At 49.8% G+C, this 17,293-nt stretch overlaps 1 protein-coding gene across 1 annotated transcript in view; it reads right to left on the bottom strand.

Moving 5' to 3' along the window:
• Positions 1-3,990: 3,990 nt before the first annotated feature.
• Mindy4 (MINDY lysine 48 deubiquitinase 4) overlaps positions 3,991-17,293 on the bottom strand; it is a 115,518-nt gene continuing 102,215 nt past the window's right edge. Inside the window, exon 18 of the mRNA XM_031381992.1 lies at positions 3,991-9,786. Within this exon, the coding sequence (XP_031237852.1) occupies positions 9,738-9,786 (49 nt within the window). The 3' untranslated portion in view covers positions 3,991-9,737. The remainder of the gene's footprint in view (positions 9,787-17,293) is intronic.

The raw sequence follows: 17,293 nt of genomic DNA, 5'->3' as shown, positions 1-17,293 counted from the left end.
GCCAGTCAGGGTGTCAGGGGATGGAAGCAGAGCTGAGTGAGGAGGCAGTTCTCAGAAGTGAGTGTGAGCACAGGGTGGTAGGACAGAAAGAGAGAGGGTGGAGGGAGGGAGGGAGAGGGGGAGGGAGAGAGAGAGAGAGAGAGAGAGACCTAAACAGGCCCCATGGTGAGGGACCATGGGGAACTTCTGCCTAGCCCCCTTTTACATTCTTACCAAGTACACTCAAGTGACCTGAGAGGGTAACAGAGAGCAGGTCCTAAGGACTCAACTGTCCTTGGCACACACCCTCCCCTTCCCAGACTCTCACGTGAAAGAGCTTTCTAGACCCTGATAATTTTCCAGAACAGGGAACAGGAGATTATCCGAGGTGCAACCCCAAGCTGTGTATGCTGTGGCCGAGAAGGGGGAAAGTGCTTGGCAGTTCCTGCAGTAGTTTGGAGTGACAGACACCTAGGTCTAGGCTAACTTGCTGGGACCCTCTGCGGTCTGTGGGTTGCTGATCTGTCGCTCCCTAGGCTGCTCACTGTTGGGGAGAGGGCTGAATTGAAGGAAAGACCAAGTTCCCACACAATAGGGCCTGGGTGTGGAATCAGGACACCCAGATACATGAGCTCCCAGAATCTCAGGAAACCAGGGGAGATAAGAGAGGAGGGGCTGCAGGAAACTCCACCCACCCTCAGGCCAGGGAGATGTTCTGGAGCACCCACTGCTCCTGCACAAAGCAGCTGAGCAAGGAGGAAGGATGAACATCACAAGACTTAGTTTCCATATCTGGCCACAGGATCTCCAAGACTGCACCCAGAGCTTGTCATGGTGGTCTCCAGTCTCATTCTCAGAAGTGGACACTGCTGGGAACAGAGGCCAGCATCAGGGCCCATCATCTGGCTCAATCTTGTTTTCTTTTCTAAACCGGAGACCAGTGCCTGGTATGGGGAGGACCAAACAACAGAAGGCATTTCTCCATGCGGACCAGGAGCCACAAGAGGGCAGGTCAGAGGTGTCAAAGGGAAAATGACCCGCCATTTGAGAGGGGACTTTGGGAATGATGGGGTCAGACTCTTCTCCAGGATTCAGCCAGGATTCATAAGGTCCAGCCAGCATCATTCTATGGAAACATCTCATATAGTCACATCTGAATCTCAGGCCCTCTCTCTAGCTCTTGGGAGCAAGGCCAACCATTGCTGAGCACTTCTAGTTGCTTGCTCTATTCTAAGCACACTCTGCAATAATTACACATCAGAGAGGCTATATGTGTTCCCATTATTGCCATCGCAAGAGTAGATAAACTGAGGCAGTTATTTCACTTGTTTGCTTGTCGGTTTGTGTTGTGAGGCAGTCTCACGCAGTATGTGTTTACCTTGTATTTGCTTTGTAGCCAAGGACAACCTTGAATTTCTGAGTCTCCTGCCTCCATCTCCCAGATGTTGGGATGACAGGTTTATGTAGTAGTGGGAGTTGAATTTAAGACTTTAATATCAATTGAGCTACAGCCCAAAACCGTTGTTTTATAATTTAATTCAGATGACATAAATGGGAAAAGGGGACTGAGACTTACATGCACCAAAGAAATTCCAAGTTCAAAATCCAAAACACTCTGGTATCCCATCTCCCTATTTTGTCTCATAGCACACAGCCCATGACTGGTGCAGCAAGGATCCCCCAAACCCAGGATGACAACAGCAAGGGGAGACAGATTTGGGCCTCTGACCCAGCTCTCTAGGCGAGCCTGACACCAGACAAGAATATCAGAGTTCCATCCTGGAGCTGCAAGTTTGACATCTGATGGCATCTCCTGGTCCTCAGGGGTTAGACATTTTCCACAATGGCCTCTGAAACCCCAAACAGCCTGAGGGGGGTGAGGGGTCTCACACTTTTGGAATATAGATAAGGACACCAAGTGACCCCACGGGAAGAGCTTGCCTAAGGTTACCAAGGGACTGAGAACCATCCGGCCTGCCTGGCTGTGTTCTGCAATGCTAGCCTTCAGGAGCCACATAATTCTTACCATTTGGACCAAGGTTGACAATAGTAAGGGAAACAATGGGCAGTGGGTCCAGTCACCGACAGAATCTGGACAAGACTGGGCACCTCCCTGAGCTGAGGCTCCTCCTTTGTGGTTTGCCAAGGCAGGCAAGTAGAGGGAACCTTTATCTGAGGCTGGGATGTTTTACAGACTGTTCCTGTGGCTTAGAGACCTGTGGCTGCCCAAGCAGCCAACAGAGGGGGCAGCTGCTCCAAGACAAACTCGCTTGCCTAATAGGAATGACAGCAGGACTTGAATCCAGGACATGGCCCTATGCACCTGGCTCCTAGGCTGCCCCATTCTCTCCCACCTGGTCCTTTAGCCTTAGTGCTGAATTTGGTCTCTTCTCTAAGGTCTACTGTCCATATTGTTGGCATCTTAGTCTTCTGAAGACAGCCAGGACTCCCCTCTACCCTAGAGCCTTCTGTGGGTCCCCGTACTCATAGGAAGAAGCAAACTCCTCAACCCATTTAAAGTCCTCTCTGATTCTTTTCTAACATCTTTAGCTCCCATCATCCCTAGATCCCTCAGTTCCTTCCACCCAATAGCTGTGTCCCTGCTTCTCCCAACCTTAACCCCACCACAGCGTGTGCAGTGCACTCTCTTGTCTGCTCCACCCAGTCATCCAAGGAGTTGGTCTTGCGAATGTGTAGGGCACAGGTCAGGAGATCAGTAGTGAACAACCGTTCCTTGGCCCAAGGTTCCCATGCAGTGACTGTTTACACACTGTCTTCATGTAATTATTAATCATGCCCCGGGGCTTCCTGTGCTGGGGTAGGAAGGGGCAGGGCAGGGCAGGGCAGAGCAAGGCTCAAGGATGGAATTGACACCAAGTGTCTCAAGCACCTTGAAAGTGAGCGGGCCACCAAGAGGTGGCCGTGCACTGTGCTTATCACCAGGAGCTCTGAGGCTTCCTGGAGATGATGGAGTTTGTCAGACTTCATAGACTCAGAGGACCAAAAGAAAAAAAAGAGAGAGAAAAAAAGAGAGAAGATAAACACCCAGGATCACCCTTATCAGAGGCCGCAGGAAAGGCGGTAGGTTTAATCTCAGAACAACCTGAACCAACGGTTTAGATGCCCAGCCTCAGGGTTCAGTGACAGGCTGTTGGCGGAGACAAACTTCGGGGAGTGACAGGGCAGGGCTTCTCAAAGCATGTAGCTATAACTTCAGCTGGATTTGTACCTTAGGAAAGAAGGAAGGAAGAGCCTGGGCCTAGGGAGAAGGAAAGAAGCGCAATGCCTAAGATGTGGGGTGCACATGTGTATGCGTGTGTGCTTGCATCTGTGTTAAAGGAGAGCCTGTTGACCAGGACCCTCTGTCAAGGATCTGCAGTGGGTGACAAAGCAGTGAGAGTGTCATGAAAGTACCTCAGAGACTTCCCAAGGGGCTTTGGAGCCAACCCATGTGATTGGTAGGATGTGACAGCTGGACCTGGGAGCTGGAAGACAGGACCCAGCCATACTAAGGAACACCATGGAAGGCTGCAGTAGTGACAGATTCATGGGGAAGTGAACATTGCTGCTGTGATTTTTTTAGGTGGGTGGAGCTCACGTTGGGCTGGAAGGGAGGCAGGAAGAACACAGAAAGATGCAGGCTTGAGTATCACCTGGTGGTCTAGTCCCCAAGAGCCTGCCACTAAAGAAAAGTGCCTCAGTCTCCCCATCTGCAGAGGCCGAGAAGGTCTTCAGTGACTCTCTTGGAGAAGAATGGCACACAATAGGTATTTGTGGGACTGGGCATAGGAGAGAGAGCATGGTGAAGTCACCTGCAGGCTATGGCCACCACTCAGCCCTCGGCCTGTCTGGTGGGGTCCTGAGCACTCTCTGCAATTGCTAGAGCTACTAGAAGTTTAACACAAAAGCCCTGGCCATATTATGCCTGGTTATGCCATTTACCCACCAACCCCCCCCTCCTGCATGAAGCAATCTTCATTATCACACATGCTTAGCATTTTTGCCTGATAATCACACCTCTCACAGCCCCATGAGGATTAGTGCATGGTTAGGGAAGAGGGAGAACTCTGGTGGGTGCAGCCAAATGCCTGCCAAGAGATTTGGCAGCCTAATTTGATTGCCTCCTGTAACTTTGAGGATCCTTTGAGGGTTTGGTGGCCATGTTAGGGCCCTGCACCACCTTACCCATGCATGTGTTCCTTACCTATGCCGTCCTCCCACCATCAGCCTGCTTCTCCCCTCACCTGATAGAACTCTGAGCAAATCCCCTTTTTAGGGAAAAGTGGCCCACTCTGGCCTATGTGGGGTCTTCATCTTCTTTTGGCTCCCAACAATGGTCCTCTGAAAACATAGTCTATTCTTCCAGGATGAGGCAGACACTGTGACTGCCATGTCTGTCTGCTCACACTATCCTTCAGTCTGGAATGATCAATTATTCACGTGTGCTTTAAGGCCCAGGGTAGACGCTTGGAGAAGTTTCTTCTTTGTCTGTCTATTGGCGAGACTGGCAGGCATGGTCTATTGAGCCCCTACAATGTGCCTGGCCTAAGTGCTTCTGTGTGTGATCTCACTTTATCTTAGAACGCCGCTAAGGCTGCAGCTTCACACACAAGACACAAAAGCTCAGCAAGCACTTTGGGCCACATATGGGTCAGGTGGACACCGGGATAGCGTCTTCCTCTCAGACCTGCAAGTTAAGTTTGCTGTGTGTCCCTCTAGACTTCATGAAAACCACAAGCTCTCTACTGGAGCATTTCAGACTAAAACTAAACCACTTTAAAAGGCAGATTCTGGTTGGGTGGGGCTAGGATGGAGCTTGAATGAGAAACTGCAAGCAAGCTGATGCTCTGAGGGCCACCCTGAGTAGTGGGTGGCTAGCATCCAGAACCAGGGAAGGTCTGCCGTCTGCTTAGCAGAACTGAGTGCATACCGTGAGTAGGTCTCTTTACTCTCAGCAGGCTGGAGGCCCTGCTGTCCCTTGGTCAGAGCTGGTGCCATCCCTGTGACACAGACACACTGGAGATAATCAGACAAAGTCTGAATGCACCCTTACCTTTGGGCATCTCCATGCCCTGGCCTAGTTCTGACTGCTAGGAATCCTGCTGTTCTGGAAACTGCTTTGTGTGGCACCCTAAGGGAACAGAGACAGTGTCTTCCAAAGCTGGCCATCCCTACCCCCAGCCATACAGTAATCTGGGTCCTACAGTTAGCAAGGGTGCCTTATATAGTGGCATCAGATGCGAGGACAGAAAGAGCCATGTCTTTTCTCCTAAAGCCAAATAAGACAGTCCCCAGGACAATTTCTTAAAAGCTTGCAGTGCACTGCAGAGTACATCTCCAAGTAGATCAACTGAAAGAGAACTGCAAATCCTTAAGACACGTGTATGTGAGCATTTACAATTTTAATACAGGTTGGGAAAAGGCCATGGGCCACAAAAGCCTACCCACTTACTTCATCCCTAGAAAAACAATGCACCCAGACAGGTGGAGATGGCACACACCTTGAATCCCAGCACTCGGAAGGCAGAGCCAGGTAGATCTCTTTGAGTCTGAGGCCAGCCTGATCTACAGAGTAAGTTCCAGATCAGCCAGAGCTAAACAGAGAAACTCTTGTCTTGAAAAAAAGAATGTGTCCAAATGGACAATGCCCACTTGTAATGGAAGGAATGGCAGCTGAGTCACCTGGAAAGAGTTACGGCAAAAGCCGAGGCACTGAGCACACAGCAAGAGCTGATTCAGTGTGTACACGTAAGGGCACATGGGGCTTCGGATGGCCCTCGAATGGATTCTATGGAGAAAAGATTTGGTGTCTCACTCAAAGAATGGGGGAGAGGTTGTCCTCACTGAAGAACTGGCCCGCCCTAAGTAGGCAGGGAAGACTCTCCAGCATAAGACATCCTGAGAAATGAAGAAGCCAGAACTACCTGTGTGCCCAGTGGTGACAAACAGCAGCCTCTAGAATGGCTGCAGTATACAGGTAAGAAGTGTCTAGCTCCTGCCCTCTGGAGCACAGCACGGGTACCTGTTTGCTACCATACCACACAATGCTGATGGTGAATGTCCCCCAGGGCCCTGCCAGGCGCATGGTCAGATGGCAGCAGGACTCACCACAGTGTGCAAGTATGTGGTGGTTAGATGCAAGAGCCACCACAGTGTGCATAATGAAGAGAGATGGGCATGGAGATGGAAGGTGGAGAGGAGCAACCTGTTGTGAGTGACCAGCCCAGAGCCATAGGGAGGTCCAGGGCTGTGTCTGCTTCTGTGGTTATGCAGAGACAGGGGTCAGTGTTGGTGCCCATGGCTCATATTACCACTAGAGAACGTGGGAACATCCCTGGTAGGGACAGCCACTGGGGACCTTGGGACGTCCAGGGGCTGTGCAGAACTGGCTGTGGCATTCTGGAGAGCTGGCCCCATCTATCACTGATAGTGAAAGGGCTCTGCACCTCACCCAGACAGCACAATGGAGCTGGGCCCTGGTGGCTGGGGTATGGAAGAGGTGATTTCCCCCTACTTCTCACCTCTAGTAGTTGGGGAAACTGAGCACAGGGGAGCTAGCCCAGTCCCTCACGAACTGCAGCACTCAGGAGAGTAAGCCCTGCACCTCGACTGGATAGTACAGCAGAGCTGACCAGGGGTGTGGGTGAGTTGGCACCAAGAGAGCGGGCTGTGAGAGGGGCAGTTGGCCTGCCACTGGTCTGCTGTGAGGTGGAGTGGGTGCAGGGGTAATGCCCTAACCCCTTCATCGCCCACCACCTGCAGCAGTAAAAGAACTGGCCCCAGGGGTGAGGGAGGGGTCATGAGAACAAGGGAGCTGTCCCTGTCCCTTTCAGGCTGCAGCACTTGGGAGAGTGGGCCATGAAGCTTGACTGAGCAGCACAATGGAGCTGGCTCTGGAGGTATAGGTGCACATGAGCCAGCCCCAAGGCATGAGAGCAAGAAAGCTAACCTTGCTTCCTGCTCATGGCCGCATTGGGGGTGCTTAGCCAGAGCAGTGCTGGAGAGATCACCCTGGTATTGCAGGTAAGGGAAAGCCGCTATACTGACCAGCTCGGCTACCATTCAGGCCCAGATCCATCAGGTTCTACATCATCTGTGAGCAGCTGGGACAAATAAAAGGGCCAGTCCTGCTGCTCTGAAGAGGCAGAATCTCCCTGGCACAGGGCAACAGCAGGATAACAGGATGAAGGTCCAACGAGGATCCAATACTGATAGTGCCCAGACGACCTCGAACCAGACTAATGACTCATTGCAATTAACATTTACCAGTAAAGACATGTGGACAAAAGCGTATACTATGGGACACACTGTGGCATGCTGTAGCTTCTACAATGGGATGTTTTCTCTGCTTTGTTTTCTTGGTGGGGAGTTGGGTTTTTTTGTGTTTTTTATTTTGCTGGGGAGGTTGCAAGGGCAAATGATGAATATGAGGAGATGAGCAGGACTGAGGTAAATGATGGTAAACTCACAAAGAATCAATAAAAAGTAAAAACAACAACTGTGGCTGACCCTCTTCTGTGGAAGAGCCAGGGACAATGCAGGATCTGGGGGACTCCTGGAGCAAGGCTGGAAAGTGAAAACAGGCTGCCATAGCACCCAGTTCAAATGAGCATCCCAAAGGGGGGCGGGTTTCCTCATGAGAGTTTGGAGTTAGGTGGCCATAACACTGGTCCCACACACTCTTCAATATGTCAGAAGTCAACAGTCATGGCCTGTTTGTCCCTCTCTAGATCAAGGAGCAAACACTTAAGAGACAGCAAAGTCAGTAGGGAAAGACTAGCTGGCTTGTTTAGGAATTTGTCTCCACTCAGAGCAACAGAGACAGAAAACTGCTGACCCTTAGCACACATGTGAGCATTAATGACTTTAATACAGCTCGGAAGAGGGCTGGGAGCCACACATGCCTACCACTGCACCCCTAGAGTTCAATGCCCACTTATGATGGGGTGCTTTGGTCCTATGGCCCTGAGAGTGTTGTTACTGAGAATGTTAAGGCTTCAAGCCTGGGAGTGGCTGTACCCAGCTCTGCCCACCTTCCACTCCACGGCAGAGTGCTTGTGTGTCTGCATCTGGACTCCTAGAAGAGCAAGCTCTGTGCTTTGTTGGGTCAACCTTCTGCAGTAATGCTGGGAATTGTTTGTTTTCTCTAGCCCTGCCAAAGAGCCCCTGGCAAGGAGACTAAGTGGGTTTCATTGAAAAGATACTTTTCCTCCCCAGGCCGATAAACAAGGCCATTGCAGGGAAACCAACTTCCTCCGCCAGGCACTCTGCAGCTGCCCATCTGTGGCCAAGGAAAACAAATGCATAAACATTTCAAGGAGATATAGGAAGCATTTCTACTGGGAACCTGCTGTGAATGGCCACAAAAGTTTACACAGCAAGCCCCATGGGAGCCTGGTGCAGGACACAGCCCTCCCCGCCCTCTGCTTCTCCTATGGCAGGGTTGACTCCTCCCTGCCTCTCCAAAGGTCTGCAGTTGGGACACAGTGTGTGCCCTACCCACAGGAACACAAGACAAGCTCTGTAGTTGTCCCCACCAAATCCCTAACTCCTTAGAGGAGGGGTTTCTTCTAACAGCAAGGGGACTTCTTACTGCAGAGGACATAGCCTAGAGCAGCTAGGCTCCTAAACCCCATGGGGACACATGGAGGCCAAAGATGGGCTGCCAGGCTAGGGGTGGAAGCACCTGCAAGCTCTACCATTATTTTGGTCCTAGTTTCTACCTGGGTATGACAGAACTCTGAGGTCTGGAGCTTTATCCCAAGGTACCTCTTGAGAACTGCTGCAAGCAGCCCTGGACTCTGGCTCTGAACCATCCAGTACCTCCAGGAGTTCTTCCCTAGCTACCCATTGCTGCTTTATCACATTCCCTGATGAAAGCCAGAGGATGTATGCCATGCGGTAAGTGAAACTCAGAACATACCATTTTCCCATCCAACCTCTCTCCTTATTCTGCAATGTGAGTACTTCCAAAGCCCTGCCCACTCATGATGACAGTCAGTTTTCCCCACAGTCACAGGGAAGTTGATCCCTCTGCCTGTCCCTATCTTTTTTGCTCACCTGGGCAAGAAGTCAATCCTTGGGTAGCTTTCTACCCCTGCCCATCCCATCTTCTTTTTAGGCCCACCCATCCTCATGTGGCCTCACAAGACAACCAGGTCTTCCCTGAATTGGGCTCTCCAGACCTTTGGCTGCTCTTGGTAGCTTGTATCTTAGACTGTGCTGCTCCACCCAGACAAGGGCATCTCTGGGACAAAGGGCTGGGCTTGGCCTCACATCTTGGCTAGGAGATACTTTGTATGCTGGGATCCTGGGCCTCCACCTCCCTGTTCCATCTCAGCCATGATGAGAGCAGACCCATGTTTCACTCACACCAATGAACCACAAAGTCTTTGCCCTGGTCACAGGCTTGACTGTTGCTTTATGGAAGCTGCAGTAACAAGGCTCCAGAGTCCCCAAGGCCACCAACGCCAGAGAGAGGCCATGGAAAGCAAGCTATCCAGGAAGGACGCAAATGAAAGGCAGCAGTCTCTGCTGGCCTCCTTCCTGTCCTTTGGCAGTCACAGCTGGGCCAAGAGGGAACCTCAGCGGTGCACAGGACTCTACCACGGCCCTTCATGGAAGGAACTGGAAGACTCCACATGCCTCTGTGGACATGCAAACTCAGGCAGGGTGACTCCTCTAAGAGGCTTGACCTGGGGTCCCGGGGTCATCCCAGTGATGAGTGCTGAAGCCATAGAACTCCATGTATCCAAGGGTCACAGGATGGGGTCTGAGCCATTCCAGTTCACAGATGCCCCCTTCCACCTATGAAGAGAGTGACAGGAGAGTGTTAGAGCTACAGGGAGCCAGGAAGTAGACTTTGAGGACTCCACCCTGCCCACTCACTCTCCATGTCCTCATCCAGCCTAAATACCTATATGGCATGCAGAAAAGACTCCAAGGAGGTAACAACAGGGAAAACGCGGGTGACAGGGAACTTGTCCTTTGGTGGCATTGCTGACTGTATCTGGCTCTGACGCTACAGCTTTCTAATGATTCAACTCATCAAAGTACATCCAGACCCAGCTCCTGTGCAGCAGTGCCTGGCAGTGGCCCTTCAGGGGCACTTGTGTAGGACCAGGGAAACAGATATTCTGGGGTGTCCCTGGTGCAGGAGAGGAGCAAGAAAGGTGAGAAGAAAAATGCAAAGGAGACTGGACAGCCAACAGCAGACCAGGCCATTACTCTATGGGCCACAGGAAGCTAGGCAGCACCGTGAGTGCTCCTTAGGAACAAACAGGTGTTTGAAAACTAATTTATATAGCCTTCATATTGTTGTTCCTCCTAAGGGGCTACAAACCCCTCAGCTCCATTGGTCCTTTCTCTAATTCCTTCACTGGGGACCCTGTACTCAGTTCGATGAATGGCTGTGAGCCTCTACATCTGTGTTAGTCAGATACTGTCAGAGCCTCTCAGGAGATAGCTATATTTAGGCTGGCTTGCCCTTCCTACCCTCGGAGCTCCCAGGGTCTCAACCACCAACCAAGGACTGCACATGGAGGGGTCTGATTGTTCAGGCAGCATGTGTATGGTAGAGGATTGCAAAATCGATCATCAATAGGAGGAGAGGACCTTGGCCCTGTGAAGGTTCTGAGCCCCAGTGTAGGGGAATGCCAGGGCCAGAAAGTGGGAGAGGGCGGGGTGGCAGGCATGGGGAAGGGGGAGGCAACAGGGGTTTGTTTTTGTTGTTTTTGTTTGTTTCTTTGTTTTTTGGAGGGGAAACTGGGAATGGAGAAATTCACATGTAAGTAAAGAAAATATCTAAAATAAAATAAAAAAAAATTTATATAGCCTTAAGAACTAAGGAGATGCCGGGTGGTGGTGGCGCACGCCTTTAATCCCAGCACTTGGGAGGCAGAGACAGGTGGATTTCTGAGTTCGAGGCCAGCCTGGTCTACTGAGTGAGTTCCAGGACAGCCAGGGCTACACAGAGAAACCCTGTCTCAAAAAACCAAACAAAAAAAAATGCTGGTATCTCAGATCCAATGGGACAGTTACTGTAGGTGAGACCAGTGGAGTTCCTAACACCTGGAGAGCTGATTTTCTAAACAACCGAGGGGAATCACACTTATTGCAGGTCGAGAATTATGCAAGTCTTCCACTACATATGGATTCCAAGACAGCATGAGTTAGAAAGTGGCGAGGCAGCGCTACAGTCAGAGCAGCAGACAGGGCTTAACAGGGCTTCACAGTGTATGAAGTCTGGAGAGGGAACCAACGTTATGGCTTCAAAACCAAATGTGGAGTCAAAACCCTAACTGCCACAGGCAAGGGGGAAAGAGACACTGTTCTTGTTTTAATTCAGCAAAACTCTCTGGGAAAGCCCAAAATCCCAAGACTGGAACTCCAGCAAGAGAGAAACAGATCCACTCAGGGTTAACACTGCAGTATTTCCCAACATAATGACTGGAGGCAGAGGGTCTTAGTCACAGAGATATGGCTGGAACTTGAAAGGTCCCCCACAGGCTCCTGGTTTGAATTCTTGTTTCTTGCTTGGTGGTGACAGCTGAGGAATCTTTAGGAAATGAGGTCACTAGAAGAAGGTCTCTGGTGATGATACCCAACCCCTGGCTCCTGTCAGACTCAGTTTTCTAGTCTACCATGCTGTGAGCATCCTCTGACACATGTTCCTGCCACTAAAACCAAGCTATTTTACCACACAGGCCCACTCCACCAGGATAGACTGAACACCCAGAAACCATGAACCAAATGAAATCTCTCTCCTTTAAGTTGTTTGTTAGGTACTACGGTCCCAGCACCCAAGAACACAGCTTAAGCACTCTGGTTTCCCATCCACAGTTCAACCATCTGTAGATCAAGAAACAATAGCAACAACCCCCCCCTTGCCCCCAAGCCAAGAACAAACCTATACTAAGTATGTAAGCCTGACTTTTCCTGTCATTATTCTGTAAACAATATAGTATAACAAGTACTTGCATAATTAGATAAGTATTCAGAGACTAAGCCATACAGAAAGATGTGTAGCCACATGTGAATATTATATGGTATTTTAAGGAAGGGACTTAAGCAGCCTCAGATTTTTATATTCTCAGGTGGTCCTGAATCTTCCATGAATGTAGAGCAACAACTGAATGGTTCATCTTGGACCCAATGGTCCTCACCCTTGCTAGACCATCTTCCAACTCGGCCCCCATTTCTTTCCTCAGAGCTCTCTGTCTTCTTCAGCTCTCCGCACTGCTGCCTCAGTATCTCTCGATTTTAGGCTGAAAATCATACTTTTTCCAGAGGTAACAGAATTCATACTCCCTCTGTCTTCTAATTCACTTTCCTGTAGGTTAAAAGCAGCTTTTTGGCAGATTTATAAATTATATTCCCCCTGTTTCATATTTTTCATATTTTTATACCATCCCATTTCTCGTCAAAGAAACAAGCAGATTTCTTGTCATTTGAAAACAATGACAACAAATCTTAGCTGCAAACTCTCTTTCTCCCATGGAATGCTTTGGTATGGAAGAGACCTGCACACAGCCACAAAGGAATAATTAGCATCGCATTCTAGCCCCACCAGGGTACAACAGGAACAATATAAACTTCCCAAACCTGAAGGTGTGCAAATGTGCAAGACAGAATTGCTGCCCTAAAGTATACCTAGTCAGTGTCCCAGGGAAGCTGGGTATCTGAAACATTTTTAAAAAACCAATCTGCTTAAAAGACTAGACTAGCCTTGTGGGGAAAGCCGGCATAGGCATAAATGTTAATTTGAGAAACTGTTCTCAAAATTCTGTGTTCTTTTTGGTGTCATTTGATGGCACCCAGCAATGCTACCCAGCAGTGCCAAAAGATTTCACCCCTGTAGGAACATGCAGCTTTTTGGCAGTCAATCCTTGGCTTCCTGCAGGAGAGGCATTTGGTTCGTTTTGATCACTGTACTCAGAAGCAATTCAAAAGATCTTTTGAGAGCCAGTGCTGAAAGAATCACCTTTGTAAGATCCGTTTTCCAGCCTACCCCGGGCTGGGAATCAAACACCAATGCAATCATCGCTGCCTGCGCTCCTTCCTAATTACCAATGTGGAATCCCAAGGGTTAATCTTCATCTACTAGATGCGGGAGAGCTAGGTGGCTCAGTGATCTCTATTGCCCAAGACCCCTTCCTCAGCTTCTACTGTGTCAGGTAGATCAGGGGACTCTATCAGGTTTGTTCGCTTAGATAGAACACATCCACTTTGATGGAACACAGCCGAGCCATAGCATTTGTCTTCACTGTCTGAGTAGTAGACATGGCCACCGTACTGCTAGGCAACTTGATGTAACTTGAGAAGTTAATTATTATGTGAGGAGTCTTCTGTTGGTAAGATTTAGGGGAATCTCATGAAGTTCCAGGGGAGACATCATAGGTCTATCAGCAGGGAAAACAGACCCTGCTCTGACTGGTACCCTGAGCAGTTATAGGTGGAGAGCTGCTGATCCCAGGTTCTGAAAGGTAGGGCTGATCTATTGCAGCTACTGGGTTAGTCATGACTCAGTATCTGCAACATTGTAATATTTTTTTGAAATTTTTAATTACCTTTTCCTATTCATCTTTGCTGTTTTGAGGTTTACCATTAAATAACCTTTTATTATTCTAGTAAGATTTATATATAAGCATCAATGTCTTGGGTACCAAGAACACATCTTAGGGGCCTGAAGAGATGGCTCAGTGGTTGAGATCCCCAAATGGTGATGAAAAGGCACACAAAGGAGAGAGACAGATCCACCCTCAGCCTGGTCCCCAGGGACTACACAACTACCCTCTTCATAACCTCTCAACCCCTAGACTCTACCTTCCCCGCTTGCAGGCAAGCTTAGACTCTTCCAAGGGATCCCAGCACACAAACTGGGGTTTGGCTTCAGTACAGAGTGAGTCACATTCACCCACCACTAAACAACATCTGTATCCCAACAGTCACGGAGCCTCACTGGCAGGCTGCTAGGTCTGTGTTTGGTTGTGAAGCCATTCACAAGGCATCCAGCCCTCCCATCCTGACGCGCAGGTGCAAAGGCAGTGGAGAGAAGCGCTTTGCTATGGAATGGGAAACCAGGGCCATGTGAAATGCTGGAAGGGCTGAGCATGTCAGTTGATCTGAATGGTCTAGAGTAAGAAGAGCTTTTACAGTGCTGCAGCAGCAATGAGGGACTGCAGGGAAGTGAATCAACGGGTGCGATGGAGAAATGATTGAATGTACAGCGGGAGTCAGCGGTCCAGGCTGGCATCCTCAGTAATTCAGGAGGCAGACACATGGTACGCTTCAAACCACCCCCACCCCCACTGGATAATTCTGGTGTAGGAGGTGTTCTGTTTACTGTAGGACATTTTGTGCCCTCTTCCTGATTATAATTGCTGAAAGCATTTCAAGACTGCCAAATAATCCCAAAGGTGAAAAACCACTCCACCAAGGACCGCCAACTTAATAGTTGAGCTTTGAGCTCAAAGTCAATAGCAATATCACAGAGAAGGCCATGGCATGCAAATACCCATCCCCCCAGCCTCAGGTCAATAACTACAGCACCGTCAGCTCCTGCCTGAACTCATCAGACCACTGCTGAACCTGATGTACTTCATATAGAAGAGGATCCCACATAGGGCCAACAACAGCAAGAAGGCAGGCCTGTTATAACGCTCCAAACTGCTTCAGACACACCCAGGGATTCGTTTGCTGGTCTTGGTTTTCCAAACAGCTTCTATGCAAATTTCTGTCCCTGCACTTGGGCCATTCCAAATCAGAGGTGGTTCTAGAGCTAGCCCAGCATGCTGCCTGCCACCTGTGGCCTTGGCCAGTCCTCCTCCTGGTCCACCCAACCTTCTCTAGGCTCAGATTCAGGCCCCTTGCAGAAGAGATCTGGCTTGGGGGTGGCTTTCAGCACTTGTGGTAGGCTCAGAAGGGCTGATATCTCCTGTTGCCCAGAGTTCTGAGGTGTGGGGACACTCCTCCATCCCAGCTCTCCCCTTATACACCTGCTCTGAAGGCCTCCCAGATCTTCAGCAGGGAAATCTAGGTCTTTGAATCTTCACTCTTTATACAACTCAACATACTGTCCGGTACTCACCTCCAAGCCAACTCCCCTGTTGGATCCTTCTCCTGCCCATCTCTCCCCTGCATGTTCAGGGCTCCTGGTAAAGGTCAGGAATACACCTGTGGTTCTGTGTTCTCTTACAGTGGCTCAGGAAAGAGGAAATGATGGCTGACAGCGGGGCAGAAGTGAGTTCAGGAGGACAACCCATACGATGAGACCAGCCAGGGCAAAGTGGGAATATGTGGATTACAGCACATCAGAAGGGTGTGCTTGACATGAGCAGTGGGATTCCAGGCAAGGGCATCAGCAGGGAAGGGGGTACTTCGATGGGTAGAGTATCCCTGCAGGAGGTGAACACTCTCCAGGCCTCAGAGACACTGACCCAGTCTGGAACTAGTTTGCATTTCTTGTCTGAGCCTCCAAACAGAAACATCTGGACCCTAGCCCCAGGCCCGGTTATGAGCTCTTTCCTCTGCTCTCTGGACTGTTGACAAGTGTTTCATTTTTCTCTCACTCCAGTGAGGGTGGAAGCCTGGGAGAGGTCAGCGTGTGCTGTTGGAAATGACCCCCAAAGAGTCTAGTTGGCTGATGTCGTTTCAGAGCAACAGGAGGAGGGGCAAGAGATGAACCCCACATTCCTGACACAGCAAAGGTAACAAGAGACTCTGTAGGGCTGAGATGTGCGTCATACCAAAGAACAGGGACAGCACAGGGACCTGGTGATGTTTCTAATCAGGATGCTGTTCTCTGAAGGCAAAACCCAGAGTCTGGGCCTGTGCAATGCCTCTGTGACAACAGCCAGGTGGCAGGAAATCAGACTGTCCGCTCAGTGACCTACCACCCGGCTGGGACAGTGAGGGTCCAAGCTGCTGGTGATTCAAGGTGACTTGGCAGATGGCTATGTGGGAAAACTTCACCTCCCCATCTATAAAAGAAAGGGCAAGGGGATGCTGGGCACGCCTCTTTGGAGTAAGCATATTGCCCGATGTCCAGGTATAGGGTAGGCACAACCTATAGGGTGGGTCATGATGCCTGCAGGGCAACAAGGCTGGGCTTACAGATAAGAAATCATCTTTCCCTGGATTTGATCATGGTTGATTCTGAATTTGATTTCCATTTGATTGAACTCTCTGAGACTGAGAACTAATTCTTATCTAGCTGTTTCTTCTAAAGACTCAAGACAGAGCTTCCATGAGTCTTGACATGCTGAGAAAGGAACTCCACCCACCCACCAGGTCTCCAGCTAGCCACTCTCCTCATATATGGACAGGAAGATTTAAGGCTCAGCTGCATCTCACCATGTATATGAAATCTGACTCTGGGTTTGGCAGTGGCCTGAGTATGGACTATGGCACCATGTATACCCTACAGGCAGCAGGGGTTACCCTCCCCCACTACACCCCCATAGCCAAGACCATGCCAGCAGGTCCCTACAGTGACCTCAGAGGCTTCTTTCCCAAGTTCCTCCTTTGAGCTGTTTGAGAATCTGCAGCAAAAACAAAATGCAAAGCCTTTGTAATTCAACCCCTTGGACTAGGATTCCTGGCCTGCTGTTTCCCATTACAGTGGCTTGTTATCTGATGAATCAAGGGGACAGGGACCCAGCCATTCCACTCTTCATTCACCCCTTCAGCCTTCTGGGAATAATTCTGGAAAAAAACTCTGGGAAAGTTCTCCCATGGTAACTGACTAGGTAGACCCACCATGGCGAATGCACTGAGAACATAGAACAGGCAAAGACCTGGTGTTAGGAAGAAAGGTCCTTGGCCTCTGGGAGGCCATACAGGCAGGCTTGGTACCTCCCTTGGCAACTGACATGCAAAGGCAGGCTCATAAGGCAGATGGACATGGACAGAGCCAGGGAGGCCCTTACCCATCATTAGAACAGCACTTCTCAAAAGTAGAGCCTAGAGAGATGCTTCCATAGTTAAGAGTGATTGCTAGACATAATGAGGACCAGAGTTCAAATCTCAGCACCCAGGGAATAAGCCAGGTGTCTCACATACATATGGCTGGGGCTTGCTGGCCTAGACTATCCAAGAAAACATGAAACCCACGTTCATCAAGAGACTCCACTTCAAAGATACTAGGTGCCAGGAGCATGGGTATACAGGATACCTGGTGCCTTCTTCTGGACTCCATAGTATGCATAGGTATGTGCTCGCACACACAAACACACACACACACACACACACACACACACACACACACTGTAAACATCAATTAATGAATGTTTTCTTTTTTTTTCTTTTTTTTTTC

This window comes from Mastomys coucha, unplaced genomic scaffold (assembly GCF_008632895.1).
Source record: "Mastomys coucha isolate ucsf_1 unplaced genomic scaffold, UCSF_Mcou_1 pScaffold20, whole genome shotgun sequence".
Classification (NCBI taxonomy): Eukaryota; Metazoa; Chordata; class Mammalia; order Rodentia; family Muridae; genus Mastomys; species Mastomys coucha.
The sequence above is the reverse complement of the archived record's forward strand: the minus strand, read 5'-3'. Positions and strand labels throughout refer to the sequence as shown.